At 26.1% G+C, this 22,399-nt stretch overlaps 1 protein-coding gene across 1 annotated transcript in view; it reads left to right on the top strand.

The window, feature by feature from the left end:
• The window catches only part of LOC101241060 (afadin- and alpha-actinin-binding protein A), a 94,018-nt gene that overhangs the window by 45,512 nt on the left and 26,107 nt on the right, over positions 1-22,399 (top strand). The window contains exons 6-7 of the mRNA XM_065801646.1: positions 881-935; positions 22,266-22,358. Coding sequence (XP_065657718.1) covers positions 881-935; positions 22,266-22,358 — 148 coding nt within the window. The remainder of the gene's footprint in view (positions 1-880; positions 936-22,265; positions 22,359-22,399) is intronic.

Raw genomic sequence — 22,399 nt, 5'->3', positions numbered from 1 at the left:
CTTTATTTTTCATAATTGATTTTATATTAAAGTATTAATAAAAAGGAAATAATGTATGACTTTAATGTATGACTAAAATGTTGCTTACATGCTTGATATTTTTTGTAATGCTTTAAGTCATTTGATCAAGTAAATGCTTGATGATTTTTTTTGTAATGCTTTAAGTCATTTGATCTCTTTCATAAATTAAACTTTGACAAGCAGCCATGTTTGTCAAAGTATATGTTATGGAGAGGTTTGTTAAAAAAAAAAAAACAAGTAATTTTCTTGGCTGAACTAGTGCTTCGAGCTTAAAGGAGGTAGATATATATGTTAAAATGTTGCAGTGAACATATTTTTCACTGCAACATTTTAACATTGTTTAGTCAACATATTTTTGTTTTACATAGTTAGAACTAAATTCAAAGCCAACCTTGATTTCAAGAAAAGTGATGTTACCATTGTTTTCAAATAAGTCTTTTATTTTTTTCGAATTTGTTGTTGCAAATCAAAACAATCAAAGTAGTCATTTTAGCTGTTTTACTCAGTGTTTAAGCTCTGCTATCATTGCAAATAAATACAAAATCTTCTGTTTATGCTTTTTATATTAAGAAGCTCACATAAAAATCTTGATTGTCACTGGAAGTTTTTTAAGTACGGAAGACGTATTCTTTAAAAAAACATTCAGGAATTCATAGAAAATAACATAAAAAACGAGCTTGAAATTAAAGCTCTTTAAAAGCTTATCAATATAATGTCATCACAGAGATGTTATAAGTTAACGTTAAATTTTTTGATGAAAACATGTATAATCATTTGTACATGTACAATTTTTTAATTTTTACATATAATTTTTAATTTGTATGTATAAACTAATTATTTCAAATTAATATTACTTTAGAAACGAGGAAGACATGTATAAACTAATTATTTCAAATTATGAGGAAAAAGAAAAGGTAATTTTTTAAAATAAGTTTTAAAAATTAAAACAAATTACATCATGATAATTTGTCACTATTATTGACAGCTAAGTTATTATTAAAAACTATGTTTGTGAGTTTAACTATTTCACATTAAAAAAGTAAAGATTTAAATATCTTCAATAGCATAAGTCTTCTATGTCTTGCTGTAAATACATAGACACTATATCTATAAAAAGAATAATATTAGTGAAAAAACAAATTTCTAGATAAAGAGCTTGTGCTGATTTTTTTAAGCATTTTCTTGTTGTGAAATGCATCACAAAAATATATATATTAGAAAAAAACCTTTCTTTTTTGGAAGAGTATATATTGCAATATTTATAGGGAATTTAAAAAAATGTTATGTAACATTGTTTGCAACTTTAAATTTCGGTGAAATTTTGTGTTTTGGTGAAATATTTTATATCATTATAGCTGTGTAATTTTTTGATGTTATAAAGAAATTTTTGTGTGTGTGTTAATTCACTTCCCCAAGGCCAAAAAAGCCACTACAAATGAAGAGGCTGCTTAATTGTGGTTATAACCCTCTCTCAACTCTATAACTCCAAAACATGAGCCTTGAAGAACAAGGCCGGAGAAACAAGTTGAGCGTGGTACTACCAGGGACATGATGGGGATATAACTTGAAACCTTTCGCTAATGAAGCGAGCGCTCTACCACTGTATTACTACCGCATTTTAAAATCTTAAATAGTTTAGGACTTTTATTTTTTATTTTTTTCAATTTAAATTGTTGGTTTTGATTATTCAAATTGTTGTTAGCCTAAGAACAATCATAGTATTTGTTCGAAACTAATTTTTATTTTTTAATGAATGTAAGAAAAACTCAAGGTTTTCTCAAATGGCGAATATGTTTTTTAACAACAACAAAAAAATTAAATTAAATTTGGTTAAAAAAAAAAGTAAATAAGAAGTTAAACATAATAAAAATCGTTAAGAAAAAAAGAACATTTTCTCTGTTATGTTAATAATTAATAAAAAATAACTAAAGACTTCTTACTTTTTAATTAACAATTGAATTAAAGCAGTAGTAATTGTAATCAATAATAAACACCTAAAATCCATAAAAACCAAATGTATGTAAATATTCAAACAAGCAGAGAGACATAAATAATCAAATACATCAGGGCGAAGAAGCCAGCACTGGTAGTAAAAAAGTGTTTTTTTTTTTGTCGAGAAAACAAAAAAACATATATATATATATATATATATATCTGTGTGTGTGTATGTTTACATATATATATATATATATATATATATATATATATATATATATATATATATATATGTATATATATATATATATATATATATATATATATATATATATATATATATATATATATATATATATATATATATATAATGATCTCATTGCAACATCAGATATTTAACATTTTTTAATTTCACAAAAAATGGTTTCCAATGGTGAGTCATTGCCAAATTGCCATTGTCACAATTTAAAATGTTTTCTTTAGATTTTTAACATTGTACACATTGTATTTCAATGGCTTCATGAATTTTTCTTGTGTGTTGTTTGAAATAACAGAAGGCGTTTTAGGGTTCTCCCAGTTTATTTCACCATTACAATGTTGTCAATGTTCTACTATTCCAGATGTTTCCCAGTTGGCTTTTGTAACATTTTTATGTTCTTGAATTCGTGTGGAAATCTTTTTTCTTGTTTCACCAATATAACATGCACCACATGTGCATATAAGTTGGTACACTTCTGGATGACTATTCAGAGGCAGTTTAGACTTGTTTTGGCAAAGTAAATTGATCAAGTGATTACCAAAACAGAAGACTGTTTTAACACCAGCTTTATGAAATTCTCTTCTAAGAACAAGGCTTAATTTTGGTACACATGATAAAATAACAAGATTTTTGGTATCAATTTTTTGAGAACAAAATGGATTTGTGGAGTATTTATAATTTTTAGCAATATCTGAATACTATTTATAGGAATGTCCATTTTTAGTAAAAATTTTAGTAAGAAAATTAATTTCATCTTGAATGTTAGGATCTGAGCAAATTTTGTATGTTCAAGCTAAAAAACCTTTAAAAATACCAACTGCGATATTCGGTGAAATAGATGATTTCGGTTTTATATAAGTACATTTGTAATTGCATCTTTACGGTATATGGAAAACTCATATTTGTGAAGGGAGTGATTGGTTGAAATACAAATATCTAAAAAAATTTAATTGGTGTTGAGCATATTCGTATTCGCATGATATTGGATTGATTTATCTTGTGAATTTAAAAGTGTTAAAAAAGAATTTGCATCATCAGTATTAGTAAATCGAGCATTGTTATCATCAACATAACATTTATAAGTTTTTGGTGCAATACTGATGTTTAAAGCCTGTTGAATAGCATTAGATTGAATATGTTGTAGATATGCTTCTGACATGACGACCATTATGGATAGACCTATTAGACCAGAGTTTTTTAAAATATATTTTTTGCCTTACCATAAAAAATAACACTTACTAATACAGAGATCAATTAGTTTATGAATGTCTACTTAAGATAATTTAGTGCGTTGTATTAGATCATCTCTATCTTTGTTTAGCATATCAATAATTGTAACAGTTGGCTTTATCAAGTGGCATTGATGGGTATAAATTGAACTTTGTCATTAATAAACCATTCTTTTCCTGATTATACAAACGAAAATGAATTTTTAACACGGCATTCATTTTTATTTAAAGTTGGTTGTATTATCTCAACAAGATGTTGTGAAAGTTTATGAGGTTGTGTGCCAATTGTCGAATATATTGTTTGCATTGGATAACTTTTTTCACTTTTATGTGCTTTAATACAACTGTACAAACTGGCGGAAATGCATCTGAAGGATATATTTTACCATATGTTTTTTTATCTAACTTTTTATCTTTTTTTAACTTACTAAGGGTACGTTAAATAAGGTTTAGGAACTTCTGAGTTGGATTAACTGCAGATATTGTGCAATTGCCAAGTTGTTTATTTATTTTTTTGTTTTTCTTGATTTACCAGTTATGCGTTCTATGTTTAACATATCTTCATGTTTCACAATATTTTTAATTGGATTCAATAGTTCTATAACCATACATTTGCTTTGGTAAAATCTATTTTTAGCCTCATTTTTTGCAATAATTAAAAGTTTTTTCCTATATTCGACCATTAGATTGTAACCATTTTTTGTTTTAACTGGACAATGAATGTTAAAAGATTTAGGTATAATATTATTTTTTATACATCTCTTTAAAAATATCCATTGGTTTTTGCTAACGGCATTCTTGGTCTTTTCTACTTGTAATTGAACAGTATTCTTGTAAAGCTTCCCACTGTAGGAAGAAGTTATATAAAATTTAAGAGACATCTTTAATAGTATGTGCAATAATATTATAAGCATTAAAACATCATATATGGTATCATACTTTTTTTTTTTTTTTTTTTAAGTAATATTTCGGCTCATATAGTAAGAGCCATTATCAAACTAATAAAACCGTTAAAAAAAACCATTAAAGAAATTATATTGAACATAACCAAATGATGTCATTACAACATCAGATATTCAACATTTTTTAATTTTACAAAAAATGGTTTCCAATGGTGAGTCATCATCAAATTGCCATTCTCACGATTTATAACGCTTTCTTTAGATTTTGAACATTGTACACGTTGTATTTCAACGGCCTCACAAATTTTTCTTATGTAGTTGTTTGTATTAGTTTTATATATATATATATATATATATATATATATATATATATATATATATATATATATATATATATATATATATATAAAATAAAACTATATATAAAATAAAACTATATATAAAATAAAACTATATATATATAATAAAACTATATATATATATTAGCTTTTATTTTTTTCCTATATATAATGACCCATCATTATATATAGGAAAAAAATAAAAGTAATTGATCATATTCTAATAGTGATATTATGCTGTCTTAGGTCTAAACAAATAAAAATTATCTATAAAAAGTTAAATAAAGTTGTATCTTTGGCCCGCGCATGGGATTCAAAGTTTGGGGAATTTTCAAAAAAAGCAATGTTTCATTAAATGTATATATTTTATTAAGAAACAATTATATAATAATTGAAAAATGAAGAAATAAAATATAGAATGCATAAACAATTAACATAGTACTAAAATTTGGTATTAATATACATTAATATACTGTAAAATAAAATCTAACTGATTATGTATTGACCACAAAATCTTGTTTACTGTCAAATCAGGGCATAAATCTCTGGATGCAAGTTTCGCTTGTATTTAACCTTCTCTTGATTTTTTATCGCATAAGGACATAGATGCTTTCGTCACTATTTTCACAGAGTGTTCAACTGCCTGCTTATGATATGGCAGGCCTTGTTTTAAATAATGAATGCTTGATGCATTAGCTTAATGTGAGTTTGACGTCATAAAATTCTCTTTATCTTTTTATTTTTTAAAGACATCAAAACTACCGCAATATAATAAATTTCTGCAAAATGCGACCATAAAAAAAATAACTCAATTAACAAAAAACAATAAAGAAATGTTATATTGGAACATTTATTTTTTTTAAATTATTTTTAAATAATTAAATGAAATATTAAATTCTTTTAAATGTTTAACAAACTTTTTTTTCTCTCAACATTAATATATGCATTAAAAAATTAATTTATAATTTAAATTATAATTTTTTTTATTATTATATCTTAGTTCTTAATTTCTGCTTTGCTACTAAAAAACAATTTTTTATTTTTAAAAAGTTTGGGAGTAAAAAATTAAAAAATTAACATTTTATTTATTTACTTTTAAACTCCTTTCCTCCTATGTCCAACAAACCTTGTTCCTGTAATTTTTGGTAAATTGTAGTGTGTTATATCAAGGCATTTTGAGGCTGCTTCAACTTCCGCTTTTAATTTATAAGAGTTCCTTAATAGATAGTAGTTAGCGATATAAAAGTCGTCAATTTTTGTAAAATCAGGGATTTCTTTAAATGCTTTTTTTACTGCCAATTCAACCCTGTGATTATTGCAATGGATTTTTATCAACCATGGGCGACAATGTGTCAGTACACCGTTATGTACACCAAAATTTACACTTGCACCATCTGCAACAAGCACATATCACTTTGTTAGTATAATGTTCAGATCTTATTTTAAATGATGATGCATCTGATTCAGATATGCTATTTATACAATTAGTTACTGAGTTTGAGTCACTGCCACCAAAGAGTGACATGTCCAGCAACTATGTGACCATGTAGATCGGTATACTATTTCTTTCCGTTCAAACTAAAACCAGTTCTTTTTCTTTGCCCGTTTTTCTTGCTTGACTACAGTCACTAAGAATAGAAAAAAAGGTTTTCAACACATTTTTCACGTACGGAGTCAGCACAACATTTAGTCATTTCTCTTCCAGTATGACTATTCTCATTTCGTTTAATTAAGCTTGCGCTAGTTAGTTTTGCACACTTCACCTTAAATAAAACTGTTAAATGTATCTATTAAAAAAATAGAACTTGTAAGCATATAGGTAGAAAAATAAAACAAATAGGGTAGATTAGGGTAACATGAGCACCTTGGTTATTATGAGCATACCTAAAAACTTCTAAGATGTAAGCAGTGAAGCTAAAGTTGCTTTATAATTTTTGAATCAACTTTATATGGAACTGTAACAACAATATGGTTATTACAAAAATCAGTATAATTTGCGTAAAATTATATGTAGTAAATAGCAGCTCTCGTCTAATTAAAACGCTATTCAATTTTTTGTTAAAATATTATCATTACACATTACGCAAAATATCATCATTCGTTATTAAACATTTAGTTTTGACTTTATTTTAAAAAAAAACATTTTTGCGTAATACGAACGTGTTCAAATTACCCAGTGTTTTTAATTAAAATTACCTAGTTTAAAGTCCTAAAATTGCAGTGGTTTTGATTGCTTTTTGAATAAAAGGTTTGAGTTAATAAAATTGAAAAAATAACAGACTATCTTATTGTTGTTTTTTTTTTTGTTGTTGTTACATAAAACAAAGTAGTTTTGTTTCAATAAAAAATGGCTTAAAATTTGATTTTTTAATGATTTATATAATAGATTTCGTTAATAACGATTCATTATATTCCACAAATTAGTTCAAATTGTTATGTTGTTATTTTTTATACTTTATAAATATTATTTTTTAAACTTAATTTAAAGTGCTCATATTACCAAGTGGTCTGGGTAATATGAGCACTTAGGTTACTTTTTTAAAACCTCTGTGTTTTTAAGAAAAATATTTTGGGTTTCCGAATATCTAAGTAGATCATAATTAGTGACCCCTAAAAATTGTATATTTAAAATATTTTGGATATAGCATAATTAATTTAGAAAAAAATTCCAATTTTGGCTTAAGGTGCTCATAATACTCTATTCTACCCTAACAGTTCAATAAAATGTTATAATGGCAAAAATGGTATTTCACTCATATGTCAGAAAAGTTTTAAATCTTACCAGAACAGAAAAATGTGAATGAGGCATTGGTAGGATGGCACCCCATTTCATAGGCAATTTTTACTAGATTGCGGTAGCAATTTATCATGAGTATTTCTTTCTGTGACGATGGATTTAAGTAAAAGCTTTTTGACAAATTCTTAAAATCCACCTGTTAATATATATAAAAATGATTTTTAAACAGAGTTTTATCTTTATCAATTTGATTACCAAATATTATCAATTTATTTTATTTTTTTGCTTGCGAAGACGTTTTTTCATGATGCAAAAAAATTAGCGGGGAGCGAATCTTTTTTTATTGATAAAACGCTCATTTCTATTTCACTTAAAATATTTTTTAAGTGCTTACTCCATTATCAACAATAATGAATATGGCGGTAATACGATTACTAGTTATGTTTTTGAAAAGAAAATAAGTTAATAACAGCGCCAAATTTGCTTAACAGCAAAATGTAAATGCTAAATTACTTCAATAAAAAAAAATTGACATTTCTAATTACTTCAATATATAACAGCTGGAACAATTTATAATCAAATAGTTTTTAACTTTTAGTAAGTTACTAAAAGTAAAAAACTATTTGTTAAGTTACGTTAGTAAATTACTTGAACATATAAATTTCATATTTCAAATCTTTTCATTTCTATATATTGTAAAAATTGCCAAGTTTGGTAACTTAACTTTTAAAAATTTTTATTTCTGGCATAAAAAAGTATTTTTTAACATCCACACCCTGAAATATAAAAATAGTTGTAGCGTTTATTTAATTTGTAAGAATTAAATAATTAGAAAAAAAAATAAAAAATAGCATTTAACAATTTATATAGAACCAATAGATAGTTTGATGGAAACTAGATAGTTTGATAGAAAATTCAATTCCATCTTATAAGTTTGGTCTAAGGAGCGGCAAATATTTGTTAATATAGCCTAAATTTGTCTTTCAATTAAATTTGGGTCTTAAAAAAATGACTTCTTCGGCCCATAGAAAGGTTACATTATGCAATAATTGCATTGTTAAAAATAAAAAAATTTTTTCGAAAAAATATTTTGTCTGCATTTTATTATTTAAAACATTATTTAAACACAAATTTTCAATAAAATAAAACAATTTAAAATAAATTGAAAACATTTTTTTATGTCATTTTTGTCAATTAGTAATGTGTTACTAAGCGATGAAAAGTACCATCTACAAAGACTATAGGAACTGCGCATAATTTACGAGTGTGTGAAACATTTTAAAATTAAATTATTATTTAAAAAAAAAAGAAATAACATTTAATAATCAAAAATAAAGTTCAGAAGCAAATAAAAAAATTAAACAAATTGTATCAGAAGGTCGCAAATAAACAATATTTTTTTTTAGTGCTGTAATTTTAGTGCGTGACCGCTCTCGGCGGCCTGCTATTAACTTATTTGCTTTTAAATTGAAATGGCTTGAAGATAAAAGAAGTTATTAAAAGAAAACATCAACAATTTAAATTAAGCCCTTACATTTTTTGCTCCTTTATTATTGTCAAAATCTTCATTTTCCAATTGTATAGCATATTGGTGAGTCGTACTTGATATATGTCTACTAGTGCTATCTTTTTTAATATTACTCGTACCATTTATAAATCGTAAGACAGCTGCTCTTACTGCTCCATTAGTTCTTAATAAAATAGTGCTTCGATGAAGAGCACACAATTTACATATGATTTTAACTACAAAAGTAGTTTCTTTTTCTGTAATGGTTTCAATTTGAAAATCCTTAACAAACTCCCATCTATTAAAAGTCTTCAAAGTAACTCTCTTACTTTTCAAAGTGCTATCTATACTTTAATTTTAAAAATTTGGTAAAGAATAGGAAGAGTAAACTTTTTATATATCCTAGTTTGTCTTCATTTATATAGAAATTAAGAAGAATAACAACTGTCATTAAAATGTGTCTTGTTATAAATTTCATGGAGTCTGCAATGTGTGCCTTCATTAGAAAATTTCCTTATCAACGTGTTAAAAGTGTTAAGTGGAAATTATACTCTATTCTTGATTTATCTAAATTTAAGTTTTCTTAAAAATTTTATTGCCTCGTTCGTAGAAGACATAGTCATCATCAAAAGAGTTTCAATTAAATGTTGCGAATAACAGTTAATTGTCTGCATCCTTTCTTTCCAAAATTAAAAAAAAAAAAAAATGCATTTTCCAAAAATTTAATAATATTTGAGGTAATACAAAACTTGAATAGTAAATATATCTTCTACTAAAAAATATAACGGGTAAAGATCGTTTGTGTGCTAACTTTATTGAAAAGTCTGAATATTACACATACCTTTAACATATTAAAAATTAAAAGAATAATTTAAATATTTTTTAATCAATTTTTTTTTTAAGCTTTAAGGATTTTTCTGTTTACTTTTTGAATAGCGCATAAACTGTTAATTATGTAAAGCTGCTGTTAAAAATGAATACATTTTGAATAAATAAATATTTTATATAAAGTATGACATTTTATTATATATTTTGTATTGGTTTGCTTCAAACATGTTTGCATTCAATATTTGCGCTTTTCAAGCAAAACAATCAATCATTACCATAAAACAAAATAAAAATAAACTAACATAAACAGCGATAATATAAAATATAACTTTTTTGTTTTTTGTTATTCATTTGTTTTTACTGTTCAATAAAGGTTTAAGGAATTTCTTTTTATTGCTATAAAAACTTGTATAAATAAATATACTTGGGCTTGCTAAATAAAAAAATGATACACAAAAAAATTTATTGCAACATTTAATTATAAACATTTCTTTTATGGTTTTCTTTTAAGTTTCAATTAGTAACTTTGTATACAAAGCAAAAATTGAATAAACTTGTTTTTTGTTACTAATAACAATAAACAATTTTATTAATGATTTTTTATAAAATTTGTCATTATCTAAATATATAGTATACTATATATTTTGATAAAAAAAAGCTTAATAAAGCTTAAGTTTTTTTATTAGTAAATAGCGCATATATCCAACATAATTGTTGTTCAAACTTTTTTACATAATCGTCAAAGTAGTTTTTTGTAAAATTAATTAGTTCTTTTATCTTACCGCTTAATAGAGCAATTTAAAAGTTAAAAAAATATCAAAGTTGCTTCATATAAATCGCTCTAGGCGTACGTAATTCGTACGTAAATTGCCGGCAACTTAACGCTTTAAAACAAGCGCTGATACGGTAGCTTTAAATTAAGTTTAAGCTGCCCTGAGACTCAATAGCCTTGTTTATTTCCTGATTAGTGTCGCAGAATTGGTGGATCAAAATAATTTTGTTGCCAATTAATGAGCTCAAAGTAACTATTGGCATCAAAATTTATTTGTGGCACTTCAAATATACAAGGTATCTTTCCTGTATGACGTGAATTTCGTGCTTTAAGTATCCTTCTGGTAGCGAGTTCCCTTACTGTTTTGTGTTCATCACACAATATTGACAGAAACAAATTTGCCCAGGGTGGGCAAAATAGGCATTAAGTTGAATTATGGGATCTAATATTAGTTGTGTTGGCAGATATCAAGAACATTTAAATAATTTCCAAAAGTTCTTAGACCCATCATTGCAAGTTGGATTTCTTTTTATTTGAAACCATACTGGGGCATATACTTTAACACAATATTCAGCTAATAGTTTTAATTCATTTGATGGATTTGATGTAGAAATATATAATCGTAATATTCTATTGGCTTTTGTTAACCATCGGGCATGGGATATTTTACCCGGGGGTCTGTTACTCAAATCATCAGTCCATTTGCCACTAATAACTGCCATTATTATTTCATATAAGTATTTTTGACCTGTACTCAGATCTTCAAAATTGACTCCTGGAATTTCGCTTTGTTTTTTTGTTTTTTACAGTTTATTATTGGTAATTTTTCACAATTTTCTAATGATTTGCCAATAGGACCTGCATGTGAAGATGGGCCAGTGGTACACCGTCTAATTTGATAAATAAATGTCTTTAAGGTAACTTGTTTAAATGTAGCATGCAAATAATCCACTGTAAGGGCATTGAAGCCTTTTCTCGAAGTTTCTAATCATGCTGTTAAATTTTCCTGTGTTAGTGACTGTACCATTGCAACCAATAGCCATCAAATTATCTAGAATAATTTTTTGTGACAAGACAAGCCCATTAATCAATGTTTCAATACTTTAAGCAGTACCTCGAACTGGCATAGTGTAACCAATATAAACTGAATCTGGTTTTTTAACAACAGATATGTTCCTCAATCACTGTTTGTCTGTACCTTTTTGCTCCTTTCTTAACAATATTTAGCGTCTTGTCTTTTTGTCCATTAATGTATAAAGCAGGTAAAAGAAGCTGTGTTTGTTGTTTATATAATTTGTTATGCTCTTTTTTCCTTTGCCACTGTATTTTTGATTTATCAATCACTTCAATATCCGAAGATACATTATGCAATTCTGAAGAAGCAATCGCAGCGCTGCTCTGTCGGAAATACAGTAACAGTTGCCGGTTTTTGACAACATAGGCAAACTTTTAACTGTATTTTTTGTTATTTTCTTAATTTGTGATGTGGAAGGTAATTTAGTCTATCAGGCAAAGAAATATTGATTTCAGACTTGTTTGAAGATGACACCAACTCCTTTTGTTCAATATTACATTTCTCTTGAATTTTATGAATTTGTAAACTAGATTTGTTTGTCTTAGAGGCTCTTGTTACCTTTTTTTGTAAAAAAAAAAAAATGATTTATTCCACCAATTCGCATCTTCCTTTCTTGTCTTTGGTCAAGCAAAAACTTCTGCTCTTCTTTCGGTACCTTTTTTTCTCTTGGACAATAACAAATTGAATTTGTTCACATTTACATAAACAAATGTGGAATGGAACTCTGCTATGCTGTATAAAATCAATTTTTTTAACATTAGATAATCTTTTTAGAGATTTCATGAGGTTTTTGCACTTTAAATGATAAGCCTTTAATAGCTGAATTACTCTTGTGTGTGAAACTGTAGGAAGGGACAATTTTCACCAAATATCTTCTACTTTTTTAGACAAGCTCGGTAATATCTAAAAATGATGGTTCTTTTATAGTATTTCTGCTAATTTTAAGTTGTAATTAATTCCATTTGTAATATTTCATGACATAGGTAGGCAATCCATTGTCCTTAATATCTTGTACACTCCCAAATATAAGGCACTGATAATTTTGTCTTCTAGTTTCCATAATGATTTATTAGTTAGTGTAGAGAAAATTATGAAAAGAATGTAAACGCACACACAACTGTATTTTAATATTTTTGTCGCACTAAAACCAGACTAAACAATTACCCTATTAGATGATGCAATACACATGCAACCACTTTTAAGTACCCTCTTAAAGTAATAAGAACAAAATTATTTGTAAACAAGGTGTGCTCAATAACTCTATATCACTTAACAGTAAAATAATAATATGCGTTTAGTTCACAAAGTAAATTTGTTAAATTGTTTACACTATAGTGGCGTCTTACCACTTTTTTATATGTTTATAATAAACTTCGGGATTGATGTGCGGGCTGTTACACTAAAAAAAAAAGTATAATATTTAACAGATTTGTAACTGAACCAATAATACAGCATATTTTCACTTTTACAACTGGATTTGAGGGGAAAAAAATTTTCAACCCACCCTAATATATATACATATGTATATACATTCTACATACAGAATGCTATTGAAAAAAGATTTATTTTTTGCTGTATTCCGCTCGTTGAAAATTTGTTTACTTATAACTTTTTACTCATATACTCTCTTCAAATGAAATATGAAGCAAAATGTGCAACAAAGAAAATATTATATGTGTTACTATCCCATTTTCATTGTGCCATATTATTTTTACTTAAAACAGAGTTACTTAACCAATATATTTTTTTCGGTATAAAATCTGTTTTTTGCGGTATTTTTGCAGTATAAAAGAATGACTGACGCATTAAAATTAAGTGTATTTGAGCCTAAAACAACTAAAAACATACATATTATTAAATTTTTTTAGCTGGCCATTCATGCTTCTTTTTAACAACAGGTTCAGGGTGTGTATTCACAAAACTTTCGTAACTCTTGCGTAAGTTACGCAAACCTTACGTTCATTTTTTTTCTTAACTATTTGGTATTTACAAACATTTCACAGCATTTGTGTAAAGCTAAGGCTGTGCAAGCATTACGCAAACCTTAAGCATAAACTTATGCAAAAAATATATTAATCTTGAGCTGAATTATATAAACAAATGAAAAATTATTGCTCTAAATTTGCAACTAAGGTAGTGAGAATTTTAAACTCTTTCCTTACACTTTTAAAATTTAATTGTAACATTTATGTAATGTTAACATTTAAAAAATCTGTTTTTGTTCATCTTTCAACTTTAATTATACTTTCACTACACGTATAGAAACTTTTATGTCAAAATATATCTTTTTAAAATAAAACAAAAACGGGTTTTAGTGATTTAGATTGGATTTAATTAGTTAGATTCAATTAATAGATTAGGACAATATATATTAGAATCCATATATAATTAAAATAACTCAAAATGTTTTATACAATACAAAATTATTAAAATACATTAAAGTCTATGATTAGCAAACAAATAGTTTTTTACAAAGACTCTTCTTTCCATACCAAGTCAGGTTTGGTTTGTTAGTCTTCTGTCAGACTGATGATCATCTTCATTATCATCATCGTTATTAATATTAAACTCAACTGGATCCTCTAAGCCTATTGAATTTTATTTTCAAGTAAAACACAGGTAAAAATTATACTGCAGCACATTGTTGGAGTAATACTACTGTAGCGCTCCACCACTTTTATGTAAGCACCTCCAACAATCCGATGCAAAACCTCCGATGCATCGCTCCACTTCACTACTTGTTTTTCAGTGAACTCGGTTAAAATAAATTTCATCTGGTGATGCTGGCACACTATATAGAGTTATAATGGCAGGTTACAAGCCATATCTAGAGTAACCAAAAAGAAAGCCTGCAGTTGGATCTAACTCTAGTGTCTGTTTCAGAGTAGAATTTGCAAAAATAAATGCATCATGACATGATGGATACTCAATCACAACACCTCTAAAGTTACCATCTGGATCAACAACAACTTGACAATTTACAGCAGGACATCCTTTTCTAAAAAATACGCCAAAATATTATAAACAGGTTAAATAATATACAAAGAAAAATCTGAAATGATGTAAACAGTTAAGATTTGTTGAGTGTAATGTATTTTTAAAAGTTATGAAAAAAGAGTCTATAATTTGCCCAGATAATATTTATAATGATATTACTTTTATATGAAATTAAATGTTAGCTAGAAACAAATCCTATTAGTATGTTATTTATACTTTTAAAAAAGCATGTTAATGATTTATGCCTTTTTGACTAAAACCAAATAAAATACCATAATTGGAAAAAATAAATTTCCCTCTTAACATACATTTTTTAATATTAAAAGGTAATAAAAATTTAATTGAAAAATTTTAAAACTGTATTAAGTTCCAAAACTGCTAAAACTAATTTCTTACCAATTACACCTTGAAAAGTGCCTGATGCTAAGAGTCTAAGTGATACTAATCCTTTTGCTTCTGGACATATTGGGTTATTTCTTGCAGTCTATGCTGAAAAATTATTATGTAGAGTTGTGATAATATCACTTGAAACAACTTTTGGAAGATGAAACTTTTGATGACATTCCACATCATTATAATCATTCAAAACAGCATTTTTAGTTTCACGCCAATTTTGATCTTGCCCTTGTGCATCTAGAATTATTGGAATATCCATTTTAACTAAATTATATTAGAGTATTAAATAAAATGTAAATAGTATTCCATAAATCTTATGTAACTAATGTAAAGCATACAATAAAAAATTTTTGATTCAGAAAAAGTTAGCAGAACAATGTTTTTTTATTACCTTTAAATAAAGTTATTTTATATTAAAGACTTTTACTATAATTATTGATAATATTACAAAATTTTGATGCAACTATAAACTTCTTAACTTGCATTTTTTATAAGTTTCTTTTTTAATAATTATGTTGAAAGTAATAATTGAACATAAAATATATCTGACAGTAAATAGAAGCATAAATATATAGAGAGAATAAATATATAATTTTTGAAACTTAATTCTTGAAGTTAATACATTATAAATATGTTTTAATAACCATAAAACTACTAAACCTAATATTGTAATGAACATAAATTTATTGAATTTCAAATGAGAACTAATATTAAGAATATAGATCTATGAAATATGCTTGTTGTAGTGTAGAAGAAATAAGAACAGCAAATAAAAAGCATACACAAAAACAATAAATAGTTTCTTTTAGTCAACATTATTTTATTACAGTTATTTTATTCACAAATTATTTTATCACCATTAATACAATTTTTGTTTCTAATTGTCTTGATGCAACAAGAAGTATTTTTATTTTGATTCCAGATTTTGCATTTTATTTTGATTCATAGGTTGCAAGGAAATGTTTACAAAATAATTTTTTATTAAAGATTTGAAAACTCAATGCACCTCTACAAGAATAGATTGTAGATTGACTGCCAAAACAATAATATTAGTTTACCATACCTTTATTTGTAGACACAAAAAGAAATATTATTCTAATAATCTGAAAATTAACATAATTTTTAAAACATGCAAATAAGTTATGTTATCTTTTATACTTACAATAAAAAGTACTCAAAATGCATAGACAGAGTATATAGTTACTACTTCAAGAGGCAATAGTTATAAATCAAATGTTTAATTTATAACTATTTTATTTTGCATTATTGTTGTTAACTACAACATATAAATTAGATGTTACAAAAAGTTATTAATTATAACATTTTAGCAGATTAAAATGTTGTAAATAACAGCATTTAATGTTATAAAAACATAGATGACATAGATTAAGGTATCTATGGCATAGTTAATATGACATAGACAAAGTTAAGGTATCTATGGCATCTTAAATGGTTTTTATGACATTAAATAGTGTTAAATAAAACATTTTAACAGATTAAAACATTGTAATTAACAACATTTTAACAGATTATACTTAATGAATTGGTAACAATTACATTAAACAACTTTGTATTAAATCTTAACATATCATAACAAATAAATTAACATAAGTTAGCTGCGCAAATAGTTACGCCAAAGGGAAGGTTGCTCCTACCTAACGTAACTTTTCTTGCGTAAATCGAGCTGAGCATTTTCTTAAAATGTTTTGTGAATACCGTTAAACGTTTTTTTGTAAGCAAGCACAAAAATTTTGTGAATACGGAATTAAGTAGTTGAGAACTTACATAAAACTTACGCCAAATTTACGCAAATTTTTGACTTACAAAAGTTTTGTGTATACGCACCCAGATGACTATTTTCCCACTTTTTTTCATCTTTATTTTTTTTATCTTCTTTTGCATCTCAACATGAACATTCTCAATATTTAATGGAAAAATGCCTGTTCCACGGAAACAATTAACTATTTTTATTTTTTGTAATAGTTCTATCATTCATCAGTTTTAAAATTTTTATAAACTCAATCTCATCAACCTCCTTGTAATGATTTTTTTCTTTTCCGATTATTAATTTTTTCCAACCTAATTTGGAGGAAAAGGCACTATGTAAATTCTCCAATTCTTGCACCATTTAATTAAATGAAAATTAATGTGTTTTGGATATCTAAGAATATGAAAACTAAGAACAAGTCTAAGTGTCCAAATGTCTAAGAATATGAAAACAGGACATGCAACATCTTACAATTCGTTGTAAACTCTTTGAATATAATCTTTAATAAGGCATTGGTTTTGCCATCCAGATTCAGTTTGAGTGAACAAAAAATTTCCATTGACAGTTCCAAAAACATATGCAAGATCTTCTATCCGTATGAACTTTTTTTTCAATATCTGGGTATCAATAATCTGGGTTTTAAACATAAAACCATTAGCTCCAAAGCAATAACAGACAGTAATGTTTTCTTTAGGCATTGATGAATTAACTTTATAAACTGTTTTTCCACCTTTTCTTGAATTAAATCCCAGTTTGAAGAGAACTCTCTTCAAACTGGGATTTAGTTCATAATTTGTCAATCAATATTGTAAAAAGCATCTGGACAATCAAGGACATGAAGTAAACCATTCCTTCTTGAAAAATGAGAAAAATTGTCAGAAAAATCTCTTAATTCTGCTGGCTGGAACCATAGCTGCCGCTCTGTTAATAGATTCAGGGGTATGAAGAACTATCCCATCATTTCTTATAAGGAATGTGTTTACCCAATATTCCGTTAGAATTCCATTTTTACACTGCGGAGTATCTGAAGATTTTTGAAGGTTTTTGAAGCAACCTTAATTAAATTATCCTTTGTTTTAGGATCGCCCAAATTAGATGGCGTAACAAGCCATACAACAAATTGTTCTTCTTCAAATTCAGTTAACACATTTTTTGGGCCAGTCTTCTTCAGACTTTCTCTGTTTTTTTGTTTTTTTAAATGCCAACTAATTGTTCATGCTGGTATGTCACACTTTTTGGAGGCAACATAAACTGATAAGGTTTTTTCAGAAATTTTTTGTAAGGCCTCCTCCATACATGTTAATAGCTTCATATTTTTTATATTTTTGAGATAAAGTGGCAATTGTCGCCTCTTCTTCATCAAAGGTATTGCAATTATACATGTTTATATTTATTTAATCAAAAAATAGCTTCAAAAAATCTTCAAACTTATACATTGAAATGTCACAAAAAACAATTTTTTACCACAAAAAACATATTCATTGTTTTCGTAATTTTAAAGTCGTTTATTCATCGATTAAACATTATATTCCCATTGACGAATCAAAAATATTAAAGATAATTATGTATTCTCAAATATTAATCATCATTATCAAAGATAATATCCATTAAGTGTAGAAAATGAAAAACTTAAATCACCTCAAATCTTATTTTACAGAGGAAAAATTCAATCCTTGAAATTTAATCATGTAGTTAAAGTTATGTAAACAATAAATATTTAATTTTTGTTTAAAATGGTTTTTTACGCATTTTAACAGGTTTTAGGAGCTAGTCAGAACATTTGAAGTACTATACAGCTATTTTTTTTTCATAAAAAAGTGTATATCGCAAAAAACACATACTGCAAAAAACAAAACTTTTACCCTAATAAGTATATACAAATCAAAAATGAGTGTACCAGACAAAAGAAGTTAAATAGCAAATAAAAGCCATGCTAAGTAGTGCAAACAGGCAGGTTGGTATGATGTGTAAATTTTTAAGAGGCTAGTATATAGAGGGAATATATAACCCATAACAAAATGGGAATTGCAAGTTGTATATTGAAGAACCCACGATGGATTAGATCATATATCTCAGGCCTTGTTACGAGATTTTGCTGCGTAACGAAAACGCAAAACGCATTTCTAAGTAACTCAACTCAGCAAATATATTTTGCATCGTTAGAAGTTATATTGCGTCACTCGCGTCTTTTCAAGTACCGCATTGTAATTAAAGTTATTTTATTAACGCGTTAAAAATCATACAAACAGTTTTTTTTTTCTCACTATAACAAAAGTTACAAATAAATCTAAGTTCCTATTTTAAAAATCATTTTTATTATTTTTTTCAAATATGAACTAAATTTTATTTAAAAAAAAATATTTTTTTCATAAAACGTAAAATAATATTTGTTTATTTTTTAATAATTTTACAGTTGGTTTTTGGTTATTTTATTAACTGTTAATAAATTTTTTCTTATTTATTTTGTGAACTCTTTTTAATAAAGTTTTTAAACAATAAAGAGTTTTTTTTTGTTATTTATCAGTTACCAATAACTTATTCGTGATCATAATTTATTTTCATAAATTAAGCAAACGTCATTAAAACTTTATGTTATTGAATTAACAATAAACAAAATATCTTATTAATAAAATATTTACATTGAAATAAATTGTGCTTTTTTTAAAACTATTATAACAAAAAGTAATTTTTATATTCAAAAAGAATTTATATATTTAATTCCTTAAGATAAAACTTAAAACACTTTATTTTTTTTAAACTAATTTTTAACAACAACAAAAAATCTATTAGTTTACAATTGCGGTTAAATGCTTTTACTTACAACTTTATTTCTTCTAAATAAACCTCGTAAGTAAAAGCATTTATAAAAGATAATTTAAATATTCTAAAAGATAAAAGTTTTTGCGTAGCGCAAAACTGCTGAACGCGTAGGCAAATCGCCTTTTCACAGGCAAAATGCGAGCTGTGCAACGCTTCTTAATAAAGCCTGTATCTAGGTATTGTTAATCTCTGACTATAAAGTTCATCAACCTATTAAGGATATTTATGCTATTTATAAGTTCAAGGATATTTATGATCATAAGATCAAGGATATTTATAATCATAAGATCAAGGATATTTATGATCAACCTATCAAAAACTGTTAGTTGATGTAGCCATACTTTAAAATAATAAATTATGGATTAAACGCCTGTGCACAAACATGACTACAAAGGAAACAGTCCAATAGCATTCCCCAAACCAGTATCTTATCATATATATATGCAGCTATTGTCTTACATATATTTTTATATATTATTTATTTTTGTTTTAAAAGCAAAAGGTATTCTTGAAGATATTTAACTGTATTTATAAATTCTATTAAATTTTCTTACTCTAAAATCTAGTTGATACTGCTTTATTGTTCAACTATTTTGAATTAATAATTTGTTATAATAATTGATCATTGACCAAGAGTTATTTAAAATCATGATCAAAGTTTAGAAAAAATTTATGGTATGAAAATGTTGGCCCAAATTCAAATAGTGTGGGATAAAGCAGTTTTAAAAAGTTCAAACAAAGTTTCTAAATTTATTTAACTCCTGAAATAGAAAGCAGTTAAGCTAAAGGCTATGATGAGTGTTATCTGTTTTATTTTTTATAAACATAAATAAAAATTTTTAAGTATTTAAACTTGAATAAAAGAATTTAAGTATTACATAAAAATTTTAGAAATTCAGCTAATAACTAGTAATATCAAAGAATTAAATAAAAAAACAAATTATTAAGTTATTATAAAACAACAAAAAAAATAATAATAAAGTGCACTTTTATGTACAAATAGTTTTTTAATTAAATAATATACACAAAAGTGGTACACAAAATCTAAATTGCTCTTATCACATTTTGATAGTAAGCTTTTTCTATTAGGTCATTCCATGTCAAATCAACCCAAAAAAAAATTTCGGCACCATGCCATTTCAGATTTTGATGATTTTCGGAATACAAGCTCATACTAATGAAAAAAAAACCTCACTCTAAATTTTAGTGTCTGACTCCTTATGGTTTCAGAGATTCAATCTCTTTTTTGGTTATATATTTCATCGCCATTTTTTTTTAAAGCTTATTACATAACACAATTAGCTTTAACTTATGAAGCACTTGCTCAATAGCAACCTTTTCAATGCTTATGTTAGGCAAACAATCTTTAATCTCATCAGTTTGAAAAACTGATGAGATTATTAAAGTTTCAACGTTTTTGTTGAAAATCTTTGAAAAAAATTTCAGTTTGAGTTATCATGTTTGACTCCTTAGATACATATCAAAAACTACCTCCTATGATTTCATTTTGGTAGAAAAAAAAACAACATTCCAGATGCTGTAAGTATGATTTGTTGTTGCTCAATGAAGACTAGCAATTAAAGTTAGTCTTTTAACAGCCACCAAAACCATCATAGGGTGATTTACCATGACTTGTTGCAAAGAAAAACCATGTACATTTCATAGCAAAATCTTGCCTATGGTGTCATATATTTATGAAGTGTTCGCAATTTTGTACTGGCCAGCACACCCATCTGAAAAGTAATGAACATTTTCTCTTAGATGAGAAATATTGCTTTTAATATGTTCCATTGATAACTTCATCGCATGATATACCATATCTACATCATGCAGTAAATCATCTGAGATATTTATCACATTTAAGGACATTATTTACTTTATAATAAACTACTGTAGGATGCAATGTTGCTTGAATCTTGTTCCAGTGAAAAATTTGTACTTCCTTATGTACAATAAACTCATAGTTTTCTGAAAAATCACAAAAGACAATGACCTCAGTACTACTTAACTCATTTTTTAATTTCTATAAAAAACTAGCAATGTATGAATGTGTTGATATGTAAGAATGAACAGTAAGTTTTTGTAACTTATTTACCTATAGGTAAAATGATAATCTTTATCCATTATTTTATTCACATTAAACTTTTAAATAGAAGTCATATATTATTAATTATTATTTTTAATTATTATTAGATTAATTAATTTTCAAGAATAATTAAAATTCAGAAGCGCTTTATGTTGAATGAAAATCTCTGCGTAAAAGAGCAAATGATAGTACTTCTATTTAAAAGTTATGTATAGCGTGACTTTATGGATGACCCCTAGTAAAAACCTCAGACAAAAATATTATATACTTTTTTTAAAAGTATATAATATTTTTATACAGGTTTCTTATATTTTTACAAAAGTTTCTTGTTTTTTCAGGAACTTTATCTGCTAAATTTATTAGGCTGAGTAAAAAAAGAAAAGAACCTGCTCTGGCTTATGTTTTTCAGCTTTGAGGAGGGAATATATATCAACAACATAGAATAATTAATATATGTTAAAAGTTAGAATTTATATCAACAAATTGAAATACATAGTATTATTTAAAAAATATAGATTTTGGAGATAATAATTTAAATTTATGTAGACTTATTATTTAAAAAATATAGATTTGGTTATAATTTAAATTTATTTAGACTTTGCTGCTTGAAAATCATGCACTTCGAGAATTTTTACAAGATATACTAAATATGCTTTTAATGAATACATCTCAATCATCTCAAACAGAGGTTTGTAATTGTCTTTTTGTTAGATCTAAATTGTTTATTTT

This window comes from Hydra vulgaris, chromosome 07 (genome assembly GCF_038396675.1).
Source record: "Hydra vulgaris chromosome 07, alternate assembly HydraT2T_AEP".
In the NCBI taxonomy this organism is placed as follows: Eukaryota; Metazoa; Cnidaria; class Hydrozoa; order Anthoathecata; family Hydridae; genus Hydra; species Hydra vulgaris.
The sequence above is the reverse complement of the archived record's forward strand: the minus strand, read 5'-3'. Positions and strand labels throughout refer to the sequence as shown.